At 50.4% G+C, this 13,699-nt stretch overlaps 1 protein-coding gene across 1 annotated transcript in view; it reads right to left on the reverse strand.

Moving 5' to 3' along the window:
- GLP1R (glucagon like peptide 1 receptor) overlaps positions 1-13,699 on the reverse strand; it is a 34,678-nt gene that overhangs the window by 9,313 nt on the left and 11,666 nt on the right. The window contains exons 4-7 of the mRNA XM_039235303.1: positions 8,141-8,259; positions 7,679-7,785; positions 2,851-3,004; positions 2,117-2,276 (exon numbers count right to left, since the gene is read on the reverse strand). Of these exons, the coding sequence (XP_039091234.1) occupies positions 2,117-2,276; positions 2,851-3,004; positions 7,679-7,785; positions 8,141-8,259 (540 nt within the window). The remainder of the gene's footprint in view (positions 1-2,116; positions 2,277-2,850; positions 3,005-7,678; positions 7,786-8,140; positions 8,260-13,699) is intronic.

Genomic DNA, 13,699 nt, shown 5'->3' on the forward strand with positions numbered 1-13,699 from the left:
TTGCCTGCCTCCCGTGTAGCCTCCCTGTGGTGGGTTAGGGGAGTACCAGCTGCCCGTGGATGATAGCAGAAGCTGACATGTCTTTTGGGACTCCCCAACTGTGTCAGAGTTATAATTTTAATTCTGCTTGCATGTGAAACTAAAAGTTGTTTCCAAGCATCCCAACATGGGCTAGGTCTCCTGGCCCTACAGAAGAGCTCTTTGGAAAGCTTTCTCTCTGTCCTCTGTCTTTGCCCCTCTGTCTCTCTCTGCACCTCCCCATCCCGATTCCTCAAGATAAGGGAGTTCTCATTGGGAAAAAAGGTCCCTCAAGTCCTACCCTGGTGCTCCTCAGGCTCTGAGTCCTGAACTGCACATGCGGTGGTGGGAAAGAATGAACACCCCTTCTCCCTCCCCCATTTTCCATTCAGGAACCTTCAGGATGCCATGTGTCCCCACCAATCCTCCACCAACCACCCCCGCTCCTCTGCACACATCACATGGTCCCCTCTGATTGTTCCTGCCCTCAGGTCTCCATGGAGACAGGCACTAACAGCGTTGACGCTATTTCCCAGAATGGACGGACACAGTCCCCCACCTTAAGGACAGCCTTCCCAGAGCCCCCTCAATGACCTAACACTGCCCCACCCTCCATTAGCTGCAGGCCTCTCCAGCTGCCCACCACCTGGGTGACTGCCCTAGCCTGGGAGGGGAGGAAGGCAGAGCAGGGAGGGGTGGGCCCTGGGGGAGGAGAGGGAAGGGCCAGAGCAGGGAGCTGCACACAGAGGCCAGGCCCATCTGCCCACCTGCGCGGAGGCCTGAGCTTGCTCACCTTGGCCGTCAGGGGACTAAAGAGGCCAGAGAACTTCTCATGACAGGCAGCAGTGGCCCAGGGCCTAGGAGCCAGGAGGCCTCGTTCCAGTGCCTGCTCTGCCTGGAAGGCCCTGCCCCTCTGGGCCTCGGTGCCTTCAAGACACTGATCACCCCCGTTAGAGGTACTCTTCTACAACAGGGTCACAAAGAGCCAGGTGGCCGAGGGACACTGACAAAAGGGAATGCAGTGTGATGACAGAGGCAGGGAGGCTGAGAAGGCCAGAGAAAGCACACAGCCAGGGGGCCAGACAACCTGTGGAGGCTTCCTGAGGAGGCGGGCTGGACCGAGGGCAGCCTTGCAAAGGATGGAGCCAGTATGGGAGGGGGACATCACACATGGCTGTGACTGAGGCGGGAGGTCCCCAGTGGTCAAAGTAACCTGAGGCAGGCAAAGGAAGGAATGACAGTGGTGAATGAATGAATGGCAAGCTTGAGGTGGAAGGCAGGCTCCTGTGGTGTGGGCGAGGACAAGGTCCGTTGTCTGGCTCCATCCCAGGGGGGCTCCCGCAGGCCCTTCCAGAGTAAGCACCATTGCCTGTGTTTTCCCCGCAGTGGGGTGGGGATTGGGGAGCTTCTGGTGAGCATCTCAGCCTCTGTTCTCATCAGAATCCCATGCGGCGAGAGGCAGAAGCACAACCAGAAATGTTCCAGCAAAAAAAAAAGACACAATAGTTCTCAGCAAACTTTTTTGGCTAGAACATTTCCAGCTGGGCTCCAGGCACATCCGCGGTCCACCCTTGCCTCAGCTGGCTTCTGGCTGAACAGCCGTGTCCTGCTGGGCTCTCTTCTAAGCCCTCCTCCTCATCAGCTGACAGAGCCACAGCCCCTCAGCCCTCAACTGCCAACCCCCTACCTTGAGGCCCAGGACTCTCCACTTCCGTCAGGGCCTGGGTGCCAAAGATTGGGTGTGGGGCTCCATCCCCAGGGGTCTTAGGAGTAGAGGTATTTGAGGACAGTGCATGGCTGCCCACGGTGTATGTGTGGGGTGTATCTGGCCAGACAGCGGGGAGGCCTCTGCTTCCATTAAGTGGGGAGGGTGATGCAGAGACAGGAGGGTAACCATAGCCCTCTGCAGTGAGTCCCTTGCCCAGGACAGAGTTATCCAGTGGGCCCTGCTCCTTGGCCTAGCAGTGTGTTCTGAGTACCAAGATGGCTTCCTGGGGTAGCCTGAGGGCAGTAGTTCCAAGATAAGTCAGGGTCCCCCACCTTCCATGCCACGGGTTGGGGCGGAGGAGCAAGTAAGACGAATGACAGTGGGCCTTACCCCAGCCTATGCTCAGATAGAGCCTGAAGATGCGCTGCTCGGAGAAGACTGAGAAGGCCAGCAGCGTGTACAGGTACACACCCTCCACCAGGAGCCAGTAGTAATTGGCCGCCACGCAGTACTGCATGAGCAGGAACACCAGGCGGCAGCCCAGAGAATCCTGGGGGCAGAGGAAGGGTCCCCAGGGGACAACAGCTCTGCCTTCTGCCTCTCTTGACCCCCCTTCCCCATCCTGCCCAGGCTGCTATCCAACCACAGCAAATGCTGGTTGAGAGCCCTAACGTCTTTTGCCAGGGCCTGTGCCAAGAACTTGACCTGCTTGAGCTCATTGAATCACTGCCCTGGGTGGAAGAAGCTAATATTATCCTGATAAAGGTGAGAAAACTGAGGCTCAGAGACATTAAATGACTTGTCCCAGAACTATACAGCTAGTAAGTAGTAGAGCTGGGATTCAAGCCTGGATCTGTTTCAAAGACCACTTCCTGTGTCAGAACTTCTTAAGGGCAGGGAGAGTGTCTACATCCTTACTAGGGGATCACCAGGGTGGGCTGACTCTCCCATCAGACTGAGGGTTACCCCAGGGTAGACTGTCTCTCCCATCAGAATGGGGACTCCCTAAGGACCAGGTGCGGGCAGCTCTTGCCTTTCTTTGTGCCAGGCCTGGGTGGGGTTGGGGAAGCTGGTCTTCACCGACTGTCCATCCCTCCCCAGGCTCCTCAGAAAACACCACACACCTGGTAGGAGAGGAGCCCATCCCACTGGTGCTGCTGGGGGGCCGTGCTGTACATCCATTTGAGGACCGCGTCTCTGATGAAGACGGACAGTGCTCGGAGGATGAAGGATGCAAACAGGTTCAGGTGGATGTAGTTCCGGGTGCAGTGCAGGTGTCTGTGGGAGAAAGCAGGGCTCTTTCCTAGCAGGTGGCCTGCAGTTCTGCTCCACAACCACCCAGTTCTCAGGTAACATACACCTCAGGCATGTTTCTGCATCTGGGACTGAGCCTCTGTCTTTTCTTCCTCTGAAAATGCCCTTCTTCCTCATAACCTTGAAAATTCTTTGGGTCCAATGTAAGTCCTGCCTCTCCATGGAGCCTTCAGGTATGTGGTGACTGCCACCACCCACCCTTCATCCACACTATCTTTCTCTCTACAGCATCATCTTCTTTTCTACAAAGTCATGTGTAATGTAAGTGATTTATGTGTGAAGACCACTTTCCCCATTGGAGACTTTGCTTTGCTTCTTGAAGACAGGACCCACACCTCACATGCCTCAGAGGCAGACTAGGGCTAAGCACGTGGTAGAATTCAAAAAAAATTAGGCACAATTTCAATATCCTTTCATGTAAAAATGCAGTGCAAACCGCAAATACAAGGACATTTCTCAACCTGATAAGGGCTATTTACCTAAACCGGAACAAACATCATTCTTAACTGAGAAATTTTATAAGCATTTCCTTCAAAATCAGGAAAAGAAGGATTGTCTAGCCTTACAAAGCTATCATCATGTCTATTCACCACTATAATACAGATCCTGGCCACTGTAAGAAGACAAAGGGGCAAAAATCCATATGTACTAGAGATAAAGGAATGAAATTGTCATTATTTGTAGATAGTAGAGTATCTTTATAGAAAACCCAAGATAATCTACACACAAATTATTAGAACTGATGGGAGAGTTCATTCATCATGGCTGCTGATGTGTGTTTATATATATCAACAATAAACAAATAAAAAGCAAATTTTAAAGATTCATATATGATTTTTTAATTGACTACGTAGAAATAAGTCTAACAGAAAATGGGCAAGATCTCTATGGAGAATCACATTCGCTTAAAATAGACAAGACTTAAAATTACACATTCATGGATAGAAAGACTCACTATTTTGAAGGTGAGTCTTCTCACCTTCAAAAGGAGAGAGTCAATTCTCTCCACATTAATTGATAAATTAATAAAAATAACTACAATAAAAACTCTAACAGTGTTGATGTTTTGTTTTCCTGGAACTCTCAAAACTTATAAAGAACCAAGGACCAAGCATAGTCCGGACCCTCCTGATGAACCACAAAGGAGACTGGGCACCTGGGTCGGTTAATCATCCGACTTCAGCTCAGGTCATGATCTCATGGTTCATGGGTTTGAGCCCCACATCGGGCCATGTGCTGACAGCTCAGAGCCCGGAGCCTGCTTCAGATTCTGTGTCTTTCTCTCTCTCTCTGCTCCTCCCCAACCCGTGCTCGGTCTCTCTCTCTCTCTCTCACTCTCAAAAATAAATAAACATTAAAAACAATTTAAGAACCACATAGTAGAGGTCTTTACTATAGGGAAAGTTTTTAGTGAATTTATAGTAGTTAAGGCCCCATGGTATTGACAATCAGACAGATTTAGAAACCAATGGGCAAGAATACAAGTGACACACACCAACCCAGGCAAAGATAACTCTTGCTTCATGGCAGAGTAAGCCCTGCGAACCCAAGGGGGAAAGGATGAGCTGTTAGTAAATGGTACTGAACCAATTAATTATATATATAAATGGAAAAAATAAAATTAAATCTCTTATTTTCACCATAGACAAAAATTAATTACAGGTGGATTAAAGAACCATAAGGAATATGCTGCAAAACTTATGACCCTAAGATCAGGAAATATTTTCATTTTATTAAAAAAAATTTTTAATGCTTTTTATTTATTTCTGAGAGAGAGGGGGGCAGCATGAGCAGGGGAGGGTCAGAGAGAGAGGGAGATACAGAATCTGAAGCAGGCTCCAGGCTCTGAGCTAGCCGTCAGCACAGAGCCTGATGCAGGGCTCAAACCCACGAACTGTGTGATCATGACCTGAGCCAAAGTCAGATGCTTAACCGACTGAGCCACCCAGGTGCCCCTCATTTTATTAAAAAAATTTTTGGGGGGCGCCTGGGTGGCTTAGTCGGTTAAGCGTCTGACTTTTGCTTAGGTCATGATCTAACGGTTCATGGGTTCGAGCCCCGCATTGGGCTCTGTGCTGACGGCTAGCTCAGAGCCTGGAGCCTGCTTCAGATTCTGTATCTCCCTCTCTCTCACCCTCCCCTGCTTATGCTGTCTCTCTCTCTCAGAAATAAATAAAATGTTTAAAAAAATTTTTTTTACATTTTTATTTATTTCTAGGAGAGAGAAAGAGAGACAGCGTGAGCAGGGGAGGGTCAGAGAGAGGGAGATACAGACTCTGAAATAGGCTCCAGGCTCTGAGCTGGCAGTCAGCACAGAACCCATCGCGGGGCTCGAACCCACGAACCGCGAGATCATGACCTGAGCCAAAGTCGGACGCCTACCCGACTGAGCCACCCAGGTGCCCCAAGATTTTCATTTTATTAAAGATTTTTTTTTCTTTTTTTTTAGAGAGGAAGAGAGAGCACAAGAGTGGAGGAGAAGCGGAGGGAGAGAGAGAGAGAGAAAGAGAGAATCATAAGCAGGTTCCACACTTAGCATGGAACCTGGCACGAGGTTTGCATGACCCTGGGATCATGACCTTAGACCAAATCAGGAGTCAGATGCTCAACCAACTTAGCTACCCAGGCACCAAGGAAAGATTCCTTGAACAAGATCGTAAAGGAATTTGGTCTTTGGGAAAAAATGGATAATTTTTTTTATCAATTGGCAAAATTAATCTTTATCAATTGATAACATTTAGTGATAAACTTTATTAATAAAAATGGATACGTTGGTATACTTCATTTCATTAAAAGGACTTCCAGGCATAAAAGCATCGTAAGGTGAGTGAAAAAAATCAACCAGACTAAAAGAGGATACATCCTAAATTAGGATCCAGGATATATAATGAATAGCCAAAGGAAAAAAGAAAAAGCCACATAAGCCAATAAAAAAGTAAGCAAAGGATAGGAGTAAGCAATTCACAAAACAAAACACAAGAATGCTTGATCTCTCTAGGAATCAGGGATATGCAGATTAAAATCATGAGATATCTCACACCCTTCAGATTAGCAACAGTTAGGTGAAAATACTAAATATTGGTGAGGATATTAAGTAAAGGGAACTTTCATTTATTACTGCTAAGAGGGCAAACTGGTATGACCACTTTGAAGAGTAACTTCACCTAATAAATTTTCTTTCTATTTTTTTTACATTAAAAAATGTTTATTTATTCTTGAGAGAGAGAGAGAGATACAGAGTACAAGTAGGAGAGGGGGAGAGAAAGGAGACACAGAATCTGAAACAGGCTCCAGGCTCTGAGCTAGCTGTCAGCACAGACCCTGACGCGGGGCTTGAACCCACGAACTGTGAGATCATGACCTGAGTCAAAGTCAGACACTTAACTGACTGAGCCATCCCTAATAAATTTTCAAAAGCACATGGCATTCAGACCAGGCAATTCTACTCAGAGGTACATGCCCCTGGAGAAATCCACAAGGGATCATAAGTAAGAATTTGCCTTGTAGCAAGGTTTGTAATTCAGAGAAGAAAAAAAAAAAAAAGGAAACACCTCAAATGTCCATTAAAGTGATAAAAATAAATTGTAATATATTATACTATAGAGTCTGGAGTGACAGTTAATATAAAACAGAACTACCTGTATTAACGTAAATAAATCTCACAAAAACATGTCGGGCCAAAAATAACATTGCAAAAGAATATGGACAACATACCATTAAAATATGCAAAACCCACAGCTGTATATTTGTACAAATATTACAAATGTGGCAAAGGTATAGAGATGCCTGGGGATTATAAGTAGCCCCTTCAGGGGTTCCCTCTGGTTGGGTGGGGGGGGGGGGGCAGGGCAGCGTGACTGTGTTGACTATGTGGTAGGCGTTAGCTCTCAGGCTGGGCATTGAGTGCACCAGTGATCTGTATCAGCCATTGTATTTTCAGATCTCTGAAATACTTCACAATGAAAGGGGAGAATATTCACTGAGTGAAGGCATCTGTCAAACACTGACCGCGCCCAGCACTGACTGTGCCAGGTCCATGGAGGTGACAGGAAGCATGAGGCTTGTCCTGTTTCTGTGAGGCTGGTATCCTGAGGCTCCTGCACTCAGAATCGCTCCTGACCTTGAACCCATTCCCCCTGGCTTATCCCCCACCCAGTGCAGAGGGAATGGGAAGACCATGGTCCTCTGAAAGGAATGGCTCATGGAGGTTAGACTTAAGGAAGACCTTTGCCAGGGGGCTTATAAGCTTCAAAGACGGCAGAATCTCTAAATCCTTGAGCTCTTACCTAAAGTCAAACTGAATTCCTAATTATTTAAGCTTCACATGTTCAACTGGAGGGGATGTCCTCTACGCCTACCACCCACGATGAAGGTCTGGGGATGTGGGCCGTGCATGTTTGTGTGGTGTTTGTTTTGTTCTGTTTTGCTGTATTCTGTGCACGCTCTCACAGAGTAGAGATTAGACCAGGCATCCGGTGCCATAGCCCGTGTTTTCAGCCTTGTATTCAGTGGACAGGCTCTCCGGAGATCTCTTAAGAACCTGTGGCACTGTCGCTTTAGTTTGGTGCTCCCTGGTCTACTGGGGACAACATGGGGAGTTGGGATGAAACAGCCCCTCCGGGCCCCCAGGCCCCTTACCTGAAGCTCAGGAGGATGGCTGAGGCGATGACCAGAGCGGAGAAGGAGAGTGTGTAGCCCACCGTGTAGATGATGGAAAAGGACAGGAGCTGCTCCTCTGGGGAGCTCTGTGTGCACACGAAGGATACAGTGCACATGAGGCAGCCCACGCCCCCCTCTCCCACACCTGTCTTTCACATGGGACAGGGACAGAGGCGGGGTCCCAGGTCAGGCTGCACCAGGGACCCCAGAACTAAGAAAGAAAATAACCTATGGCAACGGTCCTTGGATTTCCAGGGCCTCGTCCCAAGGCCAGGGGATTGAAACACCTCCACCCAGCAAGCATGGTATGCAAAGCCCCCAGAAGCGGGGTGATAGACAAGATGGCCACAGACCAGCCCACCAGATGCCCAGGGGCCCTGCTCCAGTGCAGCTGGGACCCGGTTACCCCTCACTGACTCGGAGACCCCATCTGCAACTCACTCTCTCCCCTCGCTTGGACTCCTCGCACTCTGACAGGTTCCTCCAGGGCAGGCTGGAGTTGTCCTGGCGCAGCCACAGGCCCTCGGCTGTGCAGAACCGGTACACGTGGCCCTGCAGCACTGGGGCGGAGAGACATGGAGCGGAGCCCAACACCACAGGCCCCTCATTCCTCCCTGCCCTGGGCCCCCCCTCCTCCCCAAGGACTGACCTCTTGGAGTCAGCAACACCTCTTACACACACACACACACACACACACACACACACACACATGCATGCACGCATACATATTCAGGCCTTCCTCTCTTGCCATGTACCCATTTGGCCCAGGGACAGGAAAGGCAGTCACTAAGGGCCACCCAGCACCACCTTCAGCCTTTCCTCCTGGCCACCCTGGGATAGAGTTTGATGAAGCCATGTTTTTGAGATGAGTAACTCTAGCCCATTGCCATGTCCTGCCTCCAGCCTCAAATCACACTGCCTACAAGGTCTAGTGCTGACCACCAGTGGGCCTCAGCAGCTCCATAGCCACTGACTATGACTTCTAATTTTCAGGACTCAGCCCCTGCCTCCCTCCAATACCTCACAGACAGAGCAAATCCTGGGAACAGATGGGCCCAGAGCTCCTGAGAGGAAGGAAGAGACACAGCCCTGCCTCAGGGAGCCCCAGTCTGAGGGAGAAGACACAGCCCTGCCCTAAGGGAGCCCCAGCCTGAAGGGGAGAGACAGCCCTGGCCTCAAGGAGCCCCAGTCTGAGGGGGAGACACAGCCTAGGGAGCCCCAGTCTAAGGGGAAGACACAGCCCTGCTCTCAGGGAGCCCCATCTGATGGAGGAGATATAGTCCTGCCTCAGGGAGCCCCAATCTGAGGTAGAGACACAGTCCTGCCTTCAGGAAGTCCTAATCTGACGGAAATGACACAGTCTTATCCTCAAAGATGGCATGATCTAAAAGGTATCCAATGTCGATGATAGAGGCACAGCCCTTGGAGACTCTCCATTCAAAGACGGGAGACTCACCTCCTCCCTTCGAGGAGCCCCTAGTGAGATGATGGGGATAGAGACTGCCCTTGGAGACCTCCTAGTCTGAGAGAAGGGAGAGACCCAGCCCCTGTTCTCAGAGAGCTCTCATTCTGAAGGAGGGAAGCACAGTTTCTGGCTTCAGGGAATCAAGACTCTCACAGGAAAAAACAGTCCTCAGAAAGTAATACCATAAATGTAAACCACAAGAGATCAAACACAGGCCCAACAGAGGTGGGGGTGGGACACTGTCTGTGCCCATTCACACAAATCAAGTCTGCCCTACCCTGTTGGCCCCCTACCCAGGGAGGTGGATGGCTTGGGGTCCCCGGTCCCCTGTGAGGTCATGAGAAGGAATAAGGGGTTTACTTTTGCCCAGGAAGAAAGCCTCATTACTTTCCTAGAGGAGAATATAAGTCTGACCCCAGAGCCAGGAAACCAGAGACAAAAAGGGGGTTAGGGTTAGCACAGGAGGATTAAGGAGGAAAACTGGAGCCAGGACAAAATGGAAAACATTAAAAACTTCTAAAGGACTACAAGATTTTAAAGACCAGTTATAGGCTGAAGGTGCAGTGGGAGGGAGGGGGGAAGGGAGAAGCACTGGAGGCCCTGGTCAGAAGTTTCCAGGTGGAGGAGTAGCAAGCGATACGTGTGCTGGGAAGAGGCTCATTAACCTGTATGCCTGATGATAAGGCAAAGGGAGGCAAACCGTAAGAAACTCTTAAATACAGAGAACAAACTGAGGCCCAACTTGCTGGAGGGGAAGTGAGGGGGATGGGTAAACGGGTGACGGGCATTACGGAGGGCACTTGTTGGGATGAGCACTGGGTGTTGTATGTAAGTGATAAATCACTGGATTCTACTCCTGAAACCAAGACTACACTGTATGTTAACTAAGTTAAATTTAAATAAATTAATTAAAAAAACAACAACAACCATGTGCACGATGGGAGTGAGGCAAACCCCAGGGCCTGCCCTGGAAGGGCCCAGCAGGGACGCAGCCATCTAGGGCAGGGGTCTGTTCTACCTTTTACAAACCATCAGTCTGTCCACTGTCGTTATGTGTCAGGGCCTATAGGGCAGACCCTTGTCCTTCCGGACCCCTAACCCCCAGTCACCCAGTGCAGTGTCCCTTTTGACTCTTCTTTCTCCCCTTCTGTCATAAAGCCTGAACCAAGGCCCTCTTCAGGAGACAGAAGTATCTGGTAATACAGTAGGGTAAATCACCCGGCAGCGTCGTTGCTTCTAGAAGAACATTTTAAGAGACTTGACCTGGAAGGGAAACAAAAACTTGAAAATCTAATGGCGGGACTTCTGGCAGAGAGAAGCGCCTGAGTCCCAATACCCCTCAAAGGCATTTATGAACAAAATCAGGCCAAGACAAAGGCAGAGAAGGGGAGGCATGTGGTGTGATTTTAGCCACTGGGAGGGCTCCGCTCGAGCCCCCAGTGCCCCTCTTATCTGCCGCGCACGGATGCCTGGAATTCTTCACCAGGGGTGGAGTATTCAGAGGGGCCAAACCAGTCTTCAGAGCAGTGATGGGGGTCTGGGCTGACCCCAGAGGGAGTGAGACTGATGTCGGGGTCTTCACTGCAGCCCATTTTGATGACAGCAAGGGAGGAAGAAGAGAATGCAGAGGGGCCATGGGAAGGGAGAAGACATGGTAATGGGGCACAAACCACTGAATTGCCCATTTATCCAGGACTTAGCCCACAGCAGTGTGACCTCAATAATACCCTAATAATACCACAGCTAGCATAGATGCACCCACAATTGCTGGTTCCCTCCCTACATGCACCTTATACAACCTCTCTGCAAGCTACACACACAGTATTGGTTTTCGAACACCTGCTACACACTTGATGCCTTTGACCATCACAACCATATCGCAAGGTAGGCACAGTTAATCCCATTTTACGGATGAAGAAACTGAGCCTCTTAATGGCCAAGTGACTTGCCTAAACTCATCCCTCCAGGAAGTAGCAGAGTCAGGATTCAAACCCCCAGCTCTTTGTATTCAAAGGTCAAAAGTTAACAGTGAAACTCACTGCTAACAGTCAACAATGGCCATGTGCCATTTCTCTTCTGCCCTTCGGGGCTTGGGTTTGCTAATATTCAGCATCCTCCCAGTAGATCCTCTTGCCAGTGTGGATCCCCGGCAGCCTGCACTATTCCTGGGACCTCTGTTGAGGGCCAGCTGGGAAGATGGGGAGGTGGTAAATGCACAGATGTGTTACTGGCATTTGTGATACAGAATCAAGAGATCACTGCGTCCCCAACAAATTCAGGGAGCTTACAAGAGTGTGTCTGTCAATTATTCCTCATTAGCAGCCAGTATTAAAAGCCAAGGCTCATTCTTGGCCAGGCCTATGGTCCCCAGATGCCCATCTCAGCTGGAGGTAGGGAGGGTCCGGGCACAGCCCTGCTTATCAGCCCAGCTTTATCTGGCCCAGGAGCTGCTGGTAAATCACAGCCAGGGCCTTGGCTCTGGTCTTGTCAACACCAGGAGGCAGCCGGCCACATGCCAGGAGGCCCAGGGATATTTTATTAAGTCAGACCCTGGTGCTGGAAATAAAACCCCCAATTAAACACTTCCCCTCCCGGAAACTGCAGCGGCGTCTGTAATCAAGCTAACAGCCGCCCTTCCACGTGGATGCAGGCTCTCAGGGCTGTGAGAGCTGCTCATGAATCCATTAGCTCCTGCACCCTGGCAACAACAGCGGCCAGCAAGGACTACCAGGCCCCATCTGACAGACGGAGAAGCTAAGATTCGGAGACGGCAGTCACAGGCCCACCCCATCATGGTGGAGTGAGGGTCAAAGGCAGGGCTGGAACTGCAGGCATCAGCTTGGGGTGGGAGACAGCACGGGTACTGCATCAGTCATGACCCAGGACAAGGGCTCAGGTTCTGAACTATACAGACCCAAGTTCAAATTCTGGTGCTACCCTCAACCAGCAATGGGGCCTGGGGCAGACCTTCTGGATCTCATTATCTGTGAAAAGGGAATGATAATGGCTTCCCAGGTCTGTGGTGTGAGGATTAGGAGATAAAGCACTGTGGTGCATAGTAGGCCTTCACGACATGGTCACACTGAAAGCCCTGCTGCTGCCTTCACCCCAATTTACCAAAAAAAAAAAAAAAAAGCCACTCCGCCACTGAGGCTGGGGCTGGAGCTCAGGACACCACCCCAGCCACAACTCCAGGGCCAAGTTCCAGCCTCGGTCTCTCTGTAGCACCGCTGGCCTGCCGTGAAAACTCCTGGGCTCAACATTACTCAAGGGAGGCACCTGTCAGAGTTTCCGAGAATTGTGAGTTATAGGCCATTTTAAAAGCATTTTATGACTCTCATATAATGAGAACTAAACTAACAAACAGGTACAGATCAGGAGGGGGTGCAGCTAATGAGACCAGAATGATTTGTAATGAGCAGATCAGCTGTTTGTGGGTAAATGAGGCTGTTGGATGGTCCTCAGGCAGCAACAGGCTCTCGGAAGCCACTCAAGCCTCTGGTTTACGAAGTCTTATTGACACCCGGCATCTCATTCGAACACGTTCCTTTCCTGACTCACCTGCTTCTGCCCTCTGGAGTCCCAAATTCTGAATTAGAGGGCTCAGAATTCAAGGACATCTGAGGGCATCCTGTCCCTGGGATGCTGTGTGGTTCTGAGGCCTGGCCCCATCTTCAAGGTGATGCCTGGATGTTCCCCGCTTCCTGGAGGGTCCTGCTTCCCCCTTCTTCCCCTTTCTCCATCTCCATTTTGTTTCAGGCCTGGCTCTGACGTCACCTCTCTCTGGAAGCCTTCCTGATGCCGCACCCCAGGCAAAAGAGGTGGCTCTGACCTCCCTCAGCACCACTTCCTGGGCCGCTGAGCTGACCTCTTCAGCCCCGTGGTGAGGGGTCAGCCCTTCTCCCCAAAGCTGACCTCTTCAGTCCCACGGTGAGGGGTCACCTCTTCTCCCCAGCACATACAATTACACTCCTGAGATCTCTTTAGTACCCCTATCTCCTGACATAGATCTAAGCCGAGTGTCTGGTAATTGTTTTAAATTTGATTCTTTCTCTAGTCACACATTCCTCTGCCCTGCTCTGCACCCCCTGTGAACAGCATCACGTGGGCTCCCTGCCCTCTATGAGTCTGGCCAATAGGAGGCACAAGTAAAAGGTAGGGGGTCCCCCTCTGTGGCCGCAGCCCCTCTGGGTGGCCGCCCATTCCCGCTCCACTCAGGTCTAGGAATCCTAAAGCTTCCTTGCCCCTCTTAAAAGTCCTTGGTGCTTTATACACCTCACTGGCCCCTGAGCCCTGCCCACCCCTGTAAGTGACCCTTCCATTAAATTCTCTTCAAATTCCCAGCTGGGTGTGTTTTCTTCCAGGACCCTGTCGGCAACACCCCTGTCCTTCTCGCCACCCACAGCCCCACTCACTCACACTCTGAAGTCTCTCTGAAGGCTGTTCCCTTGATCAGCCCAAGAAAGATCCAATGCTGCCCCTTTCCTGCTTCCATGTGCCCTGGGTGGGTGTCAGGGAAGTCCCGGTGCCAGCCT

This window comes from Hyaena hyaena, unplaced genomic scaffold (assembly GCF_003009895.1).
Source record: "Hyaena hyaena isolate Hyena2069 unplaced genomic scaffold, ASM300989v1 scaffold_96, whole genome shotgun sequence".
NCBI lineage: Eukaryota > Metazoa > Chordata > Mammalia > Carnivora > Hyaenidae > Hyaena > Hyaena hyaena.